The 15,247-nt window shown below is 41.9% G+C and overlaps 1 protein-coding gene across 49 annotated transcripts in view; it reads left to right on the plus strand.

Annotated features, from left to right (window-relative positions):
• Window positions 1–15,247, plus strand: part of RIMS2 (regulating synaptic membrane exocytosis 2) — an 816,797-nt gene that overhangs the window by 598,806 nt on the left and 202,744 nt on the right. For 33 of the 49 annotated variants that reach the window (XM_068237786.1, XM_068237768.1, XM_068237771.1 and 30 more), the window contains 2 exons: window positions 970–1,086; window positions 10,163–10,228. The exons of 2 other annotated variants lie outside the window; for them this stretch is intronic. In XM_068237786.1, the coding sequence (XP_068093887.1) occupies window positions 970–1,086; window positions 10,163–10,228 (183 nt within the window). The remainder of the gene's footprint in view (window positions 1–969; window positions 1,087–10,162; window positions 10,229–15,247) is intronic. 14 more of the 49 variants (XM_068237812.1, XM_068237820.1, XM_068237777.1 and 11 more) reach the window with 3 other exon arrangements.

A 15,247-nucleotide genomic window follows, 5' to 3' on the forward strand; every position in this document is an offset into this window, starting at 1 on the left:
GTTCCTTAGGCCCAGATGCGCATGGCCAGTGTGAGCCAAGTCTACATTGCTGTGTTACCAAGCTAATTAATGTAGTGAAAAAGGGATTTACTTAAGACTTGCTGCTACCTGGCTGGTTGGGAATCTTTAGACACCATTGGCCGTCACCTCAGCCTATCAGCAGAAAGTATTAAGGGTCAGGTTAAGTCCGTTCTAGCCACTGCGTTGTTCGTACAAGGTTTGAGGTTATTAGTTCTGAGTTCTGGTCTGTCTAAAGCTACATACACACACTAGATTAAACTCGAACGAGGCAGGTGCTAAAGATAATTTGCGTCTAGTGTGTGTACAGCAGCCTTCCAATGCCGGAACAGCCCCTGATCGCATTGTTTTCATCTTTCTCCCCTTCCATGTGAGAATCTACTCTTTTGTCTGTGAACTTTATCCTTTTGCCTCACCCTATAGCAACATACAGGCTAGTGTCGCATATGTATAGAATTTGCCTGAGAGATCGAGTCCTGATCCCTGCCAAGCAACAGAAATTGCAAATGTAGGTTTGCTTAAAGTGTAACCAAGGTGGTTTCAATGTAAAAATAAAAGGGACATCCCCGAGTCTAACCAGACATGGCTATTGTGTTTTCCATAACCTCTCTACATGGAACCTCTCTAGCTATCTTTGTAACACTACTATCCATATATTAAGAATGCTTTCACTTACAGTATTCTACTCGGGTTTTTAATTTATAACCATAATTGCCCTACAAGCAAATAATGCTGCTGTACCGTCATGGATGTTTACCATCACTTTATTTCCCATAATCTGACCTATTTGAATACTTACCTGGTGCTGCTCTACCAATGTTACTGATTGCCCTCCAGGTCACAAGTAGCCTTCCTCCCACTGATTGCTTGATAACCTTTTAGAGTATAAATAATAGAGCAATCTGTATAGTCATTGTTCATCTGGAACTGACCAGCTTCCCTTTTTTCCAGTAGGAGTATGGAACAGGGACCAAGAGCGACAAGATCTGGCCCTGCACATTACAATTTCATGGGCAGAGTGGAAAGACATCGTGTATTAGATAACCACTACTCCCCAAACAGAGAAAGGTAACTATAGTCTATAGCGTTACCCTTAAATAGGAAGAGAACGCTAGAAGGTAAAGACTAGGTCCATCCAAAACTGATATTTTCCTCAACATTGTGTTGGTTGTGTAAACCACTCACTCACTTCTTATATCTCTCAGGAACTCAAAATGTAAGAGTTCCTCCGTAGAGTTCTAAAAGCCATCTCCATTCTCTGAAGGACCAACACTTTATTTAAGTTCTCAAGGACTTGCCACATTCAGTGGGTTGAGGGCAATGAACCAGACTAGCAGTAGTGGAACTGGCGGTGGATATTCCAACTTGGTTGGTTTGGCACGGTGTCAGACTTTTTCCTTGGTGTACATTGTGAAATATGAGAAATGCTGGACCAAAACTAAAAACCGATCCAATTCGGTCAAAAGGGAAAAACATTGCTTAGATTTTCTTCATAGAATTTCAAGGATTGCAAAGGACCACACTCATTCAGGAAGCCAAGACCACCAAAGCTTGGACCCTCATTTTGGCATCTCCATACCATAAATTAAGGTATACAGAAAAACACCGAAGATCCCTTTTTGTGGTTATGGGTAGAACTTAAATGACAACTGAAGTGAGAAGAATATGGAGGCTGCCATATGTATCTCCTTTTAGACAATACTTGTTGCCTGCCAGCCCTACTTATCTATTTGTATTGTCTGAATAACACCAGAAAAAAATCATGCAGCTAATCAGATCTGACAATGTCCGAAACGCCTGATCAGGGCCATGCTTGTTCAGGGTCTATGGCTAAAAGTATTAGAGGCAGAGGATCAGCAGGACATCCAGGCAACTGGTATAGCTTAAAAAGGAAATAAAAATGTCATCCTCCATATCCCGCTCTCTTCAGTTGTCCTATAATACTCAGGTACAGAAATGTTTAAGCGATCTAAGACGTGAGTGATTCCATCTTCTGGCATGTGTTCAAAATTCAAATATCAGTCTTGCATGGAATAGTTAGGAAATAGTTAGGACCCAGTATAAGCTTATTTTGGTTTTACTATAGTTCTGTTTTATTCTGTCTACATAGAGCTGCTGTTATAGAATTTTTATTTTTGAATTGATATTTTGTGATCTAGAACAATATTCACACGTTTCCTGCATGCTTTGTAGAGCGTATACCTCTGTGATGATACTGACCTCCAGTTAAAGTGGAACAAATATACTGTTATCTTTAGAATATGTTGCTATCAGTATTGTTAAAACAAAATGTTACTCTCAGAATCCCTGCGGGATACAGAATGTATTGCCCTAACTGCTTGTCAGCAGTGTTTTTGTAAGTCTAGGGACTGCAGTTTTTTTTTAGAGCTGTGATATTATTCAATTCAGGTTTCAAGCATGCTCCTTTTATGCTTGTGTTATTGAACAGAGTGTACTGACTTTGGCCCTCCACCGGGGGAGAAACTTTGCCACTATGTATTGATCTGTGTTTGCTTTATTTAGGAAAATTAAAAATTGTCATCTTTAGTTCTGCCAGCATTGCAACTCAGCAGATTCTTGTGATTATCAAACTGAGCTGTAGCTGCACTGCTGGCCACAAAGTGTTATTTTCAAGTCATCTCAACAGGAAAAGCAACGACAAAGCTCAAGCTGTAGTTTTGGGAGGTGTTGGGTGTGATGGTAACATTTGTAGGAGAAAATAGGTGTAAATGCTTTAACTTCTGCCTTCTCTACAACCATACTGCACAGAACTTCTTTAACTTCAGGCAACTCTCAAGCCAGGGGCAGTGAGAATGCAAGCCCAGTGAGAATTATAGGACTGCTTTCAAAATTGTAAAATAAATGTAAACACATACAAATAAGTACATTAAGTAGAATAGAATATGCTGTAAATAACTTTTCTCCTATCTTGCTGTCACTTAAAGCAGGTTGTCAAAATCTGACATGTTTTGGACTAGTCCATCTCCACAAAAGGGATTCTCAGGGTTTTTGTTATTTTCAAAAACACTTATTAAATGGCAGTTGCTTAGTCCAACTGATAAAATAGTGTGCAAACAGAGAGGGGGGGCTAGACGGCCTCTTTGTATAGATTCTGTCCAGGGGTGCTTTTGTAAAGAATTAGCAACATATTGAAAATGGACTATTCCAAAACCTGTCAGTTCTATCAGATTCCTACTACCTTCTGTAACATAATAGAAAGTGATTTATGGCTCATTTTAGTCTGTAAGAAATGTACTCCTTATTTGCATGTGTTCACACGTATTTTACATTTTATACATTTTATTGATAGAGGTCCTTTAAATCCGAGGCATTCAAGTTTATTTGCACCATCACATTGTAGCGCAGTACAGCAGTAAGATGTTCTGTGTGCGTATTGCTCTGCCTTTTATGTGCTGTGCATACTTGATGGTACATAGCAGTCCATAACATAGCTGTGCCATGATGGGCTCAGGTTACTTAAAGGACCTGTGTCACAAAAATCTTAAAATGTAAAATACATGTAAACATATACATTTAAGAAATACGTTTCTTCCACAGTAAAATGAGCCATAAATTACTTTTCTCCTATGTTGCTGCCACTTACAGTAGGTAGTAGAAATCTGACAGAACCGACAGGTTTTGGACTAGCCCATCACCTCATGGGGAGGTTCACAGGGATTTTCAAAATGCACTTAGTGAATAGCAGTTGCTCTGTCCAACTGCCAAAAAAACATGTACGGTGAGCAGGGAGGCTGGTCAACATCTTTGTATAAATCTTTATTAGGGAGTGTTTTTATAAAGAATAAAGGCCATGCTGAGAATCCCCTATGGCGAGATGGACTAGCCCAAAACCTGTCGGTAATGTCAGATTTCTACTACTTACTATAAGTGACAGCAACATAGGAGAGAAGTAATTTATGGCTCATTTTACTCAGGAAGAAACCTACTTCTTATTTGTATGTGTTTTAAATTTTAAGATTTTCATGACAGTTCCTCTTTAAGTCGGAGAACAGTGGAGAAAAGGAGTAAGGCCCCTTGCACACTGCATGCATTTCAGATTCCGATTCCGCTTTTTAATCTGTTTTTACATCCGATTCCGATTCAGATTTTTAATCTTAACTGCATGCTGCGTTTTTTGATCCGTTTTTCTGTTGAATGTATTCAGGGAAAATCGGAAACGGAATCGGAATCGGAAACGGAATCGGAATCGGAAAACGGATTTGCAGTGTGCAGGGAGCCTAATACGGATAATCGGGACTGAATTTTTGAGAACTGTCTATTAAAGTTCTCTTTTAGTGAGTCCCTGCCCCACTATCCAGCAGTAAGGTTATACTAAGCTTGCCTCCCAAACTTCTGAGATAGAAAAAGGAGACCACATGTTAGACACGCACCTGCCACGCCTCCAATCACGCTTCCATTGTTCCCCCAGTCCTGCATTCGACAAAGAATTAATAAGCAAAAGCTTATCATTCAGACCACAGTGGCACTTCTGTTATGACTAGGAAATAAGGTTTAGAGTCACATAAGTAAGGAAAAACATATATTTATAGAGAACTGTACATCAGTCTTGAAAGAAGAACAAGTGAGGATGAAAGCGGGACAAAGGGATTTGGCTCCCAAAAATGGAAAATCCCTCCAAAAAAGAGACAGGCGTATACTATGCATTCCAGCAGCGTAGATTGCGGTCTAGTTTGGCTAGATTCTCTGGTATGCAAGCCAAGCCACACCCTCTCCTGCTCATGCCACGCCCCTCACCCATACCACATTTCCTCCCATCCGTGTTATGCTCTTCCATACTTGCCACACACATCCACCCCTGTTGATGTAATTATTTAGGCTAAGGAGATGCCAACAAATCATGTCGACCCCACCACCACCAACATTTTGTTGTGGTCTGCCTCACCTTGCATACCATCTCCCTTCTCCACTAGAATCCCAGGACAAATACATTAATCATTAAACACCCCCCCCCCCCTTTTGATAAGTGTAGCTACATGTAGCTACTATTACCCCCTCCCATAAGAAGATTGGCCAACTTAACCCTCCTCTCCTCTTTATAACTCCCCATTGTGACCATCATTTCTCATCCAACCAACAACATGGGCTACCACCATAATACCTTCCTCCCCCATAGAAAGTGATGCCACCCAGGGCTGTAGAGAACTCCAGCTCTTGAGTTTATGAAACCTCCAACTCCAGGTACCCCAAATTGCTCCAATTCCTCTACAACTCTGACTCCCTAGCAAGGCTATGGAGTGGGTACTAAATCATCCGTCATTTCCATCTCCAGGTACCCAAAAAATGCTTAAATTACGACTACACGGCTCTGTGCCACCACTCCCCTCCTCCCCCCACAAAACATCATTCTCCCTCCCCAAAACACCTTCTCCTCCCCTTCCCCCCCCCCCATACTTGAATACATGGGCCTGATACCTGTAAGGTGGAAGAGACATAGAGGTTCATAAGGATTCTGATGTGACTCACAGCGGCTCGGCTAGATAGGGACAAAGTGGATGGGGTGTGAGCACCCTGGAGCAAAAGATACAAGAGAGAAAACAGGAGCCCAATGGTGCAGTATGTTAAAGTAACACAATTTTTGGAAAGAATTAAGCAAAAGGTCTACTCACAAAGGTGGATTGCTAGGGGCAACTGACCACGGGCAGCAGGTGGAGACAATGAATCCAACTCCACTCGGGGTGGTTGCTCTCCTTGATAAAAAGAAGCACTAGGCTCGTGTAAAAACACCATGGCTAATGCTTATACCCCTTCAACGGGGGACGTTGAGGGCTGGATTTAGCACATATAGGGGATAAAGAGGCACCCTGATTGTATAAAATACATTAAAAACAACTAAAAAGAAACAAGTGAGGTGGCTTACCTCAGAGACGAAATTCTTAGACAAAATTTTTAATAACAAAGCACAGGCAACGCGTTTCACGGGTCTGAGCCCACTTACTCAGGCCAATAAAAGTGCCAGCAGTCTCTAGACCGCTAAGTAGTGGCTCCCTAAGCTAACGGTCTAGAGAATTCTTTGTCTAAGAATTTTCGTTTCTGAGGTAAGCCACTTCACTTGTTTCTTTTTAGTTGTTTTTAATGTATGTTATACAACCAGGGTGCCTCTTTATCCCCTATATGGGCTAGATAAGGAAGCATGTTTCCTGGATCACTTATTTTTTCTAATGTGCTCAGACCTTAGTTAATGAACCCCAAGGTAATGCATAGTACCAAGTGGTAAAACAAATTGGGTAAAGACCAGGCAGTGTTGGGCCCTAAAGCAGTTGCATGACGTTCTTTGGCTGTAGCCGTGTCCTTGGATTTCCTGACTGTCAGATACTAAATAATAATAAGCTATTGTTTTATTCCTATGCCTTTTTATGATGTGTGTAAGAATGGATGCATCATTCTATGCAGGAATATGCCTTATTGTGCATCCATATTTCCATTTCATTGAAGCGTTAATTAAAGTACTGTTTCTCAGTTACAATTCCCAATGCGGACATGCTCAACTCAAAGACATTCTAGAAATGTAATTTGTGGCAAAACGTAATTAAAACTTGGGGATTGCCGGCAGACACTAAAGAGCTCTGAATCTCAGAAGAGCAGAGAACATAAGCTATGATATACAATAATTAGGACAAACTGACAGCAAACTACCCGTTAAACGTCTTCCCTTAATCATCCACTTCTCTGTTAGTAACAGACTGCAAAGTTAGATGAAATGATTGTGTGAGCTGTAGGTGTACGATAAGCGATATACAAATGTCTGACTTATAAGGCTCTAAAGGGCTAATTTGCATTTTCCCCCCACTTGTCCTCTACTAGTGCAGTATCGGGGTTGCTTTTGGGACGCATATGGGGCTAACCCAATTAGTTCCGGTTTCCAGAAAAGTATACGACTTAGGCCTCTTGCACACTGCAAGCAAATCAGATTCAGATTCAGATTTTTAATCTGTTTTTACATCCGATTCCGATTCAGATTTTTAATCTTAACTGCATGCTGCGTTTTTTGATCCGTTTTTCTGTTGAATGTATTCAAGGAAAATCGGAAACGGAATCGGAATCGGAATCGGAAACGGAATCGGAATCGGAATCGGAAAACGGATTTGCAGTGTGCAGGGAGCCTCAAATGAGTTGCTGGTGTCGTTAAATGCAGCTTTTTCTAGTTTCAATAGAGGGCTGTGTGAGTCCTGAAATTCAGCTCTAGTTTTCTATGTTCCTAATGGAAAGAGGAAACCACTTTTTACATGGCTCCGGAAGACGTGTAGGGACGAAACCGGTTGTGTATCACATTATGTTTTGTCTATGTGAGTCTTATGCCGAATATGCCCATTTTTGGATCCTAGGAGAAGGATCCGGCAGTGTAGGTTTCATATTTAATTAATATTTTTTATTGGATGGCTTAATACAGGTTTTACATTTTTGGACAGCCTTCTCTTTGATTTTAGTATGTGGAAGATAATCATTCTAGTTTTGAGTCTGCATTAGGCTGGCAATGTCCATTGTGATTTGATCACTTATTGACCTTGGTGCTCTGTGTGGGTTTTGTGCCACTGGGGAGCATGAAGTCTTTGTCCATACTGAATACCTCCGCTTCTTTGTGGGTGAGGAGACTAGTATAAATTGGTTGTGACTTTTTTCCAGAACTTTGTTGACCGTTGTGGCAAATATTGCTATCACTGCCTGATTAATCGTTATTTGAATTACCCTGCCGATGCACAGTTGGGAATTCTTGCTAGGAGAATGCTGTACGCCCTTCTCGAAATGGTTAGGAAACGCGTTTGAATTCTTCACTGAGGTCTTTTATTGGCCCAGTCGAGTGAACCGATAGGAATCATTATGGGGAAAGTTTAATACAAACCCACAGAGCAAAATCTAGTTTTTGAATTCTTTTTGGAGCGTGTGTTTCATTGTATGTGTGTTTATAGTGTGTGTGTGTGTATAGTGTGTGTGTGTGTGTGTGCGTGTGTGTGTAGCAAGTGTGTGTGTTTGTGTGTGTAGCAAGTGTGTGTGTGTTTGTGTGTGGAGGGGGGAAAGGGGGGGTTACATTAGGGGACGATATGCTGGACAACCAAGGCATGGCGGTGGGATGGCTTTTTACATTGGTGTTTTATCGAACAGTAGATTTATCTGTGTCTGAAGTACAACAGAAGAAATGGGTTTGATTCACTAAGACAAATAGCATGCTTTATCAGAGTTATCACATCTTATCGGAGTCAACGCGCCTTATCAGAGTTAACATGTCTTATCAGAGTTACCATACCTTATCAGAATTACCATGCCTTATTGGAGTTAACATGCCTTATCGGAGTCAACGCGCCTTATCAGAGTTAACATGCCTTATCAGAGTAGCATAGGGGCGCTATGAACTCATGCCTGCTAATTGGCAATGACGGGAGCGCCACTTTTCTTGCCCTGAGCCTCTGGGGGTCGGATCACTTTAAAGGACATTATCCCTGCACTTTAATTGGCCCTATAGGCTGCCTGTCACTTGACAGGAAACTTGACAGGCAGCCTATTGGGCCAATCAAAGTGCAGGGATAATGTCCTTTAAAGTGATTGGACCGGCAGGGGCTCAGGGCAGGACGAGTGGAGCTCTCGTCATTGCCAATTAGCAGGCATACGCTCGTAGTGCTTGCTGTGCTACTCTGATACGGCATGCTAACTCAGATAAGGCGTGCTATTTGTCTTAGTGCATCAAGCCCAAAGTGTGGTAAATAACTTTACGTGATTCTACAGACTGTCCTCGTCTAGCTAAGGTACCTTCAGATTCAGCACCCCACTTTCAGCTGGGAAGTGGTCAGCCTGCAGTCACCTAGAATTTACATAACTCTGCATTAACTTGGAATTATTCACATCTCATTGATAGTCTCAATTAGCCACTCTGTAGGGTGAAGCACCATAAAGGGGGCGCAATAAAGGTCTCCTTGGTTTATATTTTGGTTTTCACAGTAAAAAAAAAGGAAAAAAAAAGTGGTTTATAATCAAATAAGCTTATATTCCAGTATAACACTGTCTGTACTATATTTTTTTCAAAGAAGCACTATGGGGTGGGGAGATCTGGGGAAGCTTGTGAGAAGTAAGAAAAGAATTGCAATTGGACTTTAAAGCGGACCTGAACTCAGAACTTCCTCTCTGCTCTAAAAGATACGCAACAGCATAATAACCTTTTAAAGAAAAAACATTTCTTTGTTACAGCGGATACAAATCCTACAACAAATCTGCAGTGTGTCTGCTTCCTGCTTTCATGGAAGCAGACGTAGGGTAAACATCCTGTGTTTACAAGTTAGCTGCTCTGCCAAGGCAGCCATCTGACAGATCAATTTACGGTTGTGGTTAGTCACAGAGGAGAGGGAATTACACAGGCTAAACTATCTAAACACATACAGGGTGCAGTTCTCTGTTCCCTCTGTCCTGTACAAGAGTTCAGGTCTACTAAATTTATGCTCGTTATACCTCAGCCCAAAGCAGTAGGTCTGACTTTACATAGTTACATAGTTATATAGTTATTTGGGTTGAAAAAAGACATACGTCCATCGAGTTCAACCAGTATAAAGTACAACACCAGCCTGCTCCCTCACATAGCCCTGTTGATCCAGAGGAAGGCAAAAAACCCTTACAAGGCATGGTCCAATTAGCCCCAAACGGGATAAAATTCCTTCCCCACTGCAGATGGCAATCAGATAAAATCCCTGGATCAACATCATTAGGCATTACCTAGTAATTGTAGCCATGGATGTCTTTCAACGCAAGGAAAACATCTAAGCCCCCTTTAAATGCAGATTTACAAAACAAAGAATTTCTAGTTTACCTTTCCAGGTATAAATCTTACAATCCTGGGCCTGTTCCCGGTGCTGATGGATCTTGGGAAGCTGGGGAGGCCCGGAATAAAGAATGCTTTCTGTATTGTGTGTGGCTCGGGGTCACGGAGCAGTAATCTATTCGCTTTCCTGAGAGGCACGTCTGTTTCTATAGCTTCACTTAAGCCGTAATGCCGCAGTGGCAGATTAGTTTTGTCTGGAGATAGGATTGCACCCTCCGCTCCGTCCCCGGGGGCTGCATTGTTATGATATATGTTGCTCTCAATAACCTACATTTCTCGGCCAATTCAGCCTCTCACTGTTCTTGTTTCCTGTCACGGCTGCAGTCATTACCTCACACTACCTCGCACCAGGTTCAGTCAATCACTTGACCACCACCTAAGAGAACCAAGGTATATCTTTATATTCTTTCACTGGAATGTGGTGCCTCTGCACATGCTGTGTGTCTGAGAACTGTGCTATCAGAATTGTTTACAGTGGAAAGTTCAATTTATTTTGGTGAAGTTTTCCTCCTATCTTAAAGGACCACTACCACAATAAAAAATTGTAACATTTGAAATTCATGAAAACACGTAAATAAGTAAGTACATTTCTCCCAGAGTAAAATGTGCAATAAATACTTCTCTCCTATGTTGCGGTCACTTACAGTAGGTAGTAGAAATCTGACTGAACTGACTGGTTTTAGACTAGTCCATCTCCTCATGAGAGATCCTAAGGGTTTTCCTTGACAATGAAATGCCTGAATCTTGAATCATCTTTATTTTCAAAAGCAATTAATGAATAACAGTTGCTCAGTCCAACTGCCAAAATAGTGTGCAATTAAGTGTGGTGTGTGAGTGCTTTTGTAAAGAATACACAAAATACTGAGAATCCCTCATGATGAGATGGACTAGTCAGAAACCTGTCAGTTCCTTCAAATTTCTACGAACTACTGTAAGTAACCTGAACAGAGGAGACAAGTAATTTATAACTCAATTTATTCTGGAAGAAGCCCATTCCTTAATTGTATGTGTTGTAATAGTGGTCCTTTAAATAATGCCAGCCATACACTGTGCAATGTTGAAATTTTGGTGGGAACTTGATCAGAAAGTCAGTTGATCCATGTCCATTGGCTGTGTGGGGGTGTTGGGGAATTGAGGGCTACATAGCTTTGTACTTCTTTCATTGGTAAAAGCTAGCAGGGGTGTGGCTTCAATCAATTTATGCACCCCTTTCTGCTGAAATCTGATCAAGTTTGAGCAGTGCAAGATGTGTCAACATTTCATATAAAAGATACTGGTGCTCTATAAAGCCATAATCGTAATAATAGTGCATGGTTGTCTGACTTCGGACTGTGGAAGTAGCTCCATGGCCAGGAAGAGTTCTACAAGCTGTACTGACAGTTTGGCAGCCGCAAAACGTTGGAGCTGATTTATCAAGACAGGAGCAAAATTAAGTAGAACAGGAGCTGTTGCCCAAAGCATCCAATTTTAATCAGTTTTCCTTTAAAGTGAATCTACAATTTTTGTTTGAAGGAATTTAATGCTTCTGTTCAAATTTTGGTATTCAAAACAACTATTCCACACTGGTCACCCCACTCCTTATGCTGCAGAGCAGTGCAGGGAAGCAGGCTGAACAGCATGTAGCTACTGTACCCCTTCTGTGAAGCTTTTTTGAGGTTTTCATCACATCTCCATGTCCAGTTTCGGCTGGCTGTTGCGCAATGTCAAATGGCAGGCGGTGGAAGATGGGATAACGCACACAATGAGGGATCATTACAGAACAGGTAGCTATATACTGTTCACAGTGCTTCCCAGGTTCTCTTGGTTGGTTGGGAGGGTTTCAGCCAAAATGTTTTGTTTCCTTTTAAAGGATACCTGGAACCATCTTAAAGAAAGGTACCTAAGAAGAGGGAAGGCTCTGAATCCCATAGAGCTTTCCCAGTCCCTCACTCGTCATTCCTCTCCTCGTTCCCCCGCTGTTTTCCGCCGGGTACGTCTTCAAGTCTCCTCGGAAGGATTCCAAAGTACTTGGGTCTTAGAGTACTCCTGAAGAAGGTGCTCCGTACTGTGTACACGCAAGTCCGTGCACGCACGTGCACCGTACGGTGGCGTTGGTCTTCGGAAATACTCTGAGACCCAAGTACTTCCAAGGAAATCTGAAGGCTTCTTTGACATTAAAGTAGGATTGCTGCAACGTAGGGCACGTGGAATTAGGGGATGCAGAGAGTACCGGGACGCTTTAGTGCAAGGCTGTCCAACTGGCAGGCCAGATGTGGCCCATGGGCAGCAATGATTTGCCTGGACTATTTTTTGTGTCAGGCCCCCTCCTCTGGCAGGCCCACCTTTTGTTTGCAGTTGGCTCCACCTGCAGAAGCCAGGACATTGATGATTTGCCCCCTCCAGATGGGAAATCCGGTGCTAAACTCACCCCCTGCTTATGAAGTTGGACAGCACTATTCTAGTGGCAAGTGGATCCAGGGCCTTCCCTCTTAGGCAAGTATGCAATTTTTTTTTTTTTTTATGGCTTCAGGTATCCTTTAAATAAATAGACAGAATTTGGCAATTGCTGTAAGCTAAGACCTATTGCCCATTTAAAGTTATGCCACTTGTATATACTTGCCTAGAAGGGTAAAACAGCACTCTTTGTCTTTGCTTTAATAACTTTTTAGCAGCAACTGCAGCTGGCTGATTGTAGAGGTCAGAAATCTTTTTGTTGACCCCCCCCCTTGTGTCATTGCCTGACATGTATACATATTAGGGTAAAAGCTGGTGTTGAGAGAAGAGTTATCAAAACTAGTATAAATGTCCAAATCAAAGATTTTGATTGGCCGTTAAGAGCAACTGCTTCTGCACTAATTGTCCTAGTACCAGTGTTGATAAATTTGCTCAAGTTTTTGTTTAAAGACTAGGTAGATTGACATATGTTTCTCATCCACTGATTCCATCTTAACTGCTGCTGTTCCAGTGGCTAAGCTGTTTCTAGGGCAATGTATGATGCTGCAATTATAACACAGAAAATCTTGTAGGATAATAATTGTACTTAGTACTTATATTTCAGTTTTTGGCTGTCACTGGCTGGTTAATGCAACCTCCCAAAGCCCCTTAAAGCTATTAGAATCCAGTAGGTGGTGGCAACCAAACTTGAATGCTCAGTTTTGAGTTCGGTTGACCGTTAAAGAGAACCTTTCACAAATAAACCTTTGTAATATTTATGTGTTACTTTTCAGGGGGAATTCCCTGTCTCTCATTTCTACTTTATGGAAGTTTGGCAGGGAAAGGCAATGCCTAGGCGATCACCGCACCAATAGAATAATCATAGGAAACCGGTACACCTTAGAATGTTCTAACCATCATGGCAATTTTATTGATCCATTGGGTACACTGCATCTTCTATGCTGTTTCACATGTTACAGTCAATTGTCAATGGCCACATTAATACATCCAATCATAGGTTCCTGTGTTGGTACAAGACTGGCCCTTTCTCAAGCGCAATAAAGACATATAGAATGGTGGCATGCAATTAAGGAAGTGAGTGACAAGTACCTCTCCCAATCTAATGCTTACCTCACAGGAGCCTATAGGCACAGATGTCCTGGCACCCTAGACTTCACCCTTCATGAACCTGCAAAACCGCAATGCAAATGTTCTGGCTGACCCAGCTGTCTCATCTCCCTTATTTCCTTTTCCCATCATACAGTAGGTAGCTACAGGTGCCCCTTAGTATTTGGTAGCCAGAAGGACCCTTAATAATAGCTGGAGGTGCCTCCAAGTATTAGGTAGCTAGCGGGACCTCAGTATTAAGTAGCTACAGGCGCCCCTGACTGAACAGAGATTTTGGCAATGGAATGCTGAGAGCCGGATTTGTAATCCCTAATTTACACTCTCATCAGGAGTCTGCATAGGGAAGGAGGGAGAGGCACTCGGGGAGAGGAGTGAGCCGTCTTCATTATCAGGCGCCTGTAGGCACGTACCTACAGTGCCTCATATTGAATCTGGCCCTGGATCACGTCTTGACTTCCACGCCACAATTCTATATGTCTTTTCAGTGTGCTTGAAGAAGAGTTGGTTAGACCTGAAAGCAAGAAGTTTTGAATCAGGATGATTGTATTATCCTGATTCAAAACTTGCTTTTACTGATGGCTAACATGGTACACCACTCTACTGCTTAGACCTGAAACAAATTGCTTGTACCAAGGGGTTTTAAATGTTGTCTAGGCTTGGTGTTGGCCAAGATACTGATGGCAAACACTGTAAGTGCTGTCAGGCATACAAGCTGGAAGAGTTTTGGAAACAGGCACACAGATCACATGACCAGCATTTTGCAGGCTGCAAGTGCCAACTGGTAAGCTTGTACAGATGTAGATGGTGGCAGTGCAGTATTCTATTAACCACTTTATCCACCACTACAGTATATCTACGTCCTCTGTGACTTCATCTAAGCCACGAGTAAGTAGATATACGTCTTGTAGCAGAAGCCCAGGTGTGCACGATTGGCCATGCTCCTGTGTAAACTTCCGGCACTATCTGATGCAACGCTAATTGGTGAACGGGAATACATGTTTCCTGAGCTAATGAGAATATAATAAAAATACTTTTATTTTCTCAGTTCATAGTAAAAAAATACACTCTGTAGCAGTATTTCAGAATCCAATATCTTCACCATAAATTGTGACAGGAACATAATCTAAGTTTTGTGATAAGCAGTAAGAATAGCCAAACAAAATTTGTGTTTTTTTATCTACAGTAGCACTTTTTAATTTTAAACGGGAACGGTGTTTTTTCAATTTTTTTTCATAGAAAACAAAATTGTTTGAGGGAAAAAATGGCATACAATGAAAGCCTAGCTTGTCTTGAAAATAACAATATAGGTTTCATTTGTGTCATAAGTAGGGATAAAGTTATTTCTGATTAAATAAGGACATAACTAAACTGTCGAAACTGCTCTGGTCCATAAGTGGGAAACAAGGCCTGGATGCGAAGTGGTTAAAGAGTACTTCTAGTGTGATATACAGAGCGGGTCATGTAAGGCTCTGCCTTAATGCTGCAGGATTGAGGAGGGGAAATCGAGGTTAATAACTTACCTCATCATCTGTAATTCATTAAACAGGGTAAGCTCCACCCCCACCAGCGGCCAGACAGCTGTGGCCATTTTTCTGAAATCTTCCGAAGCTCTGTGACCACCCCCACCTGCGTAGCCACGGCCCACCCCCATCTCAGCAGCTACCAATTAGGCTGCTGCTGCCGAGCAATGGGCTGACTGTGGCAACACAGGTGGGCGTGGTCAAAGCTTTGGCAGACTTTTGAAAAAAAAAAGGCTCTGGCAACATTGACAGAGCCTTACATGATAAGCTCTGTCTTTTACACTGGAAGTGCTATATTAACCATGGAAACTGCCCATACAGTACACTTTACATTACAGCTGCAAGTATA

The sequence above is a fragment of the Hyperolius riggenbachi genome, chromosome 5 (genome assembly GCF_040937935.1).
Source record: "Hyperolius riggenbachi isolate aHypRig1 chromosome 5, aHypRig1.pri, whole genome shotgun sequence".
Classification (NCBI taxonomy): Eukaryota; Metazoa; Chordata; class Amphibia; order Anura; family Hyperoliidae; genus Hyperolius; species Hyperolius riggenbachi.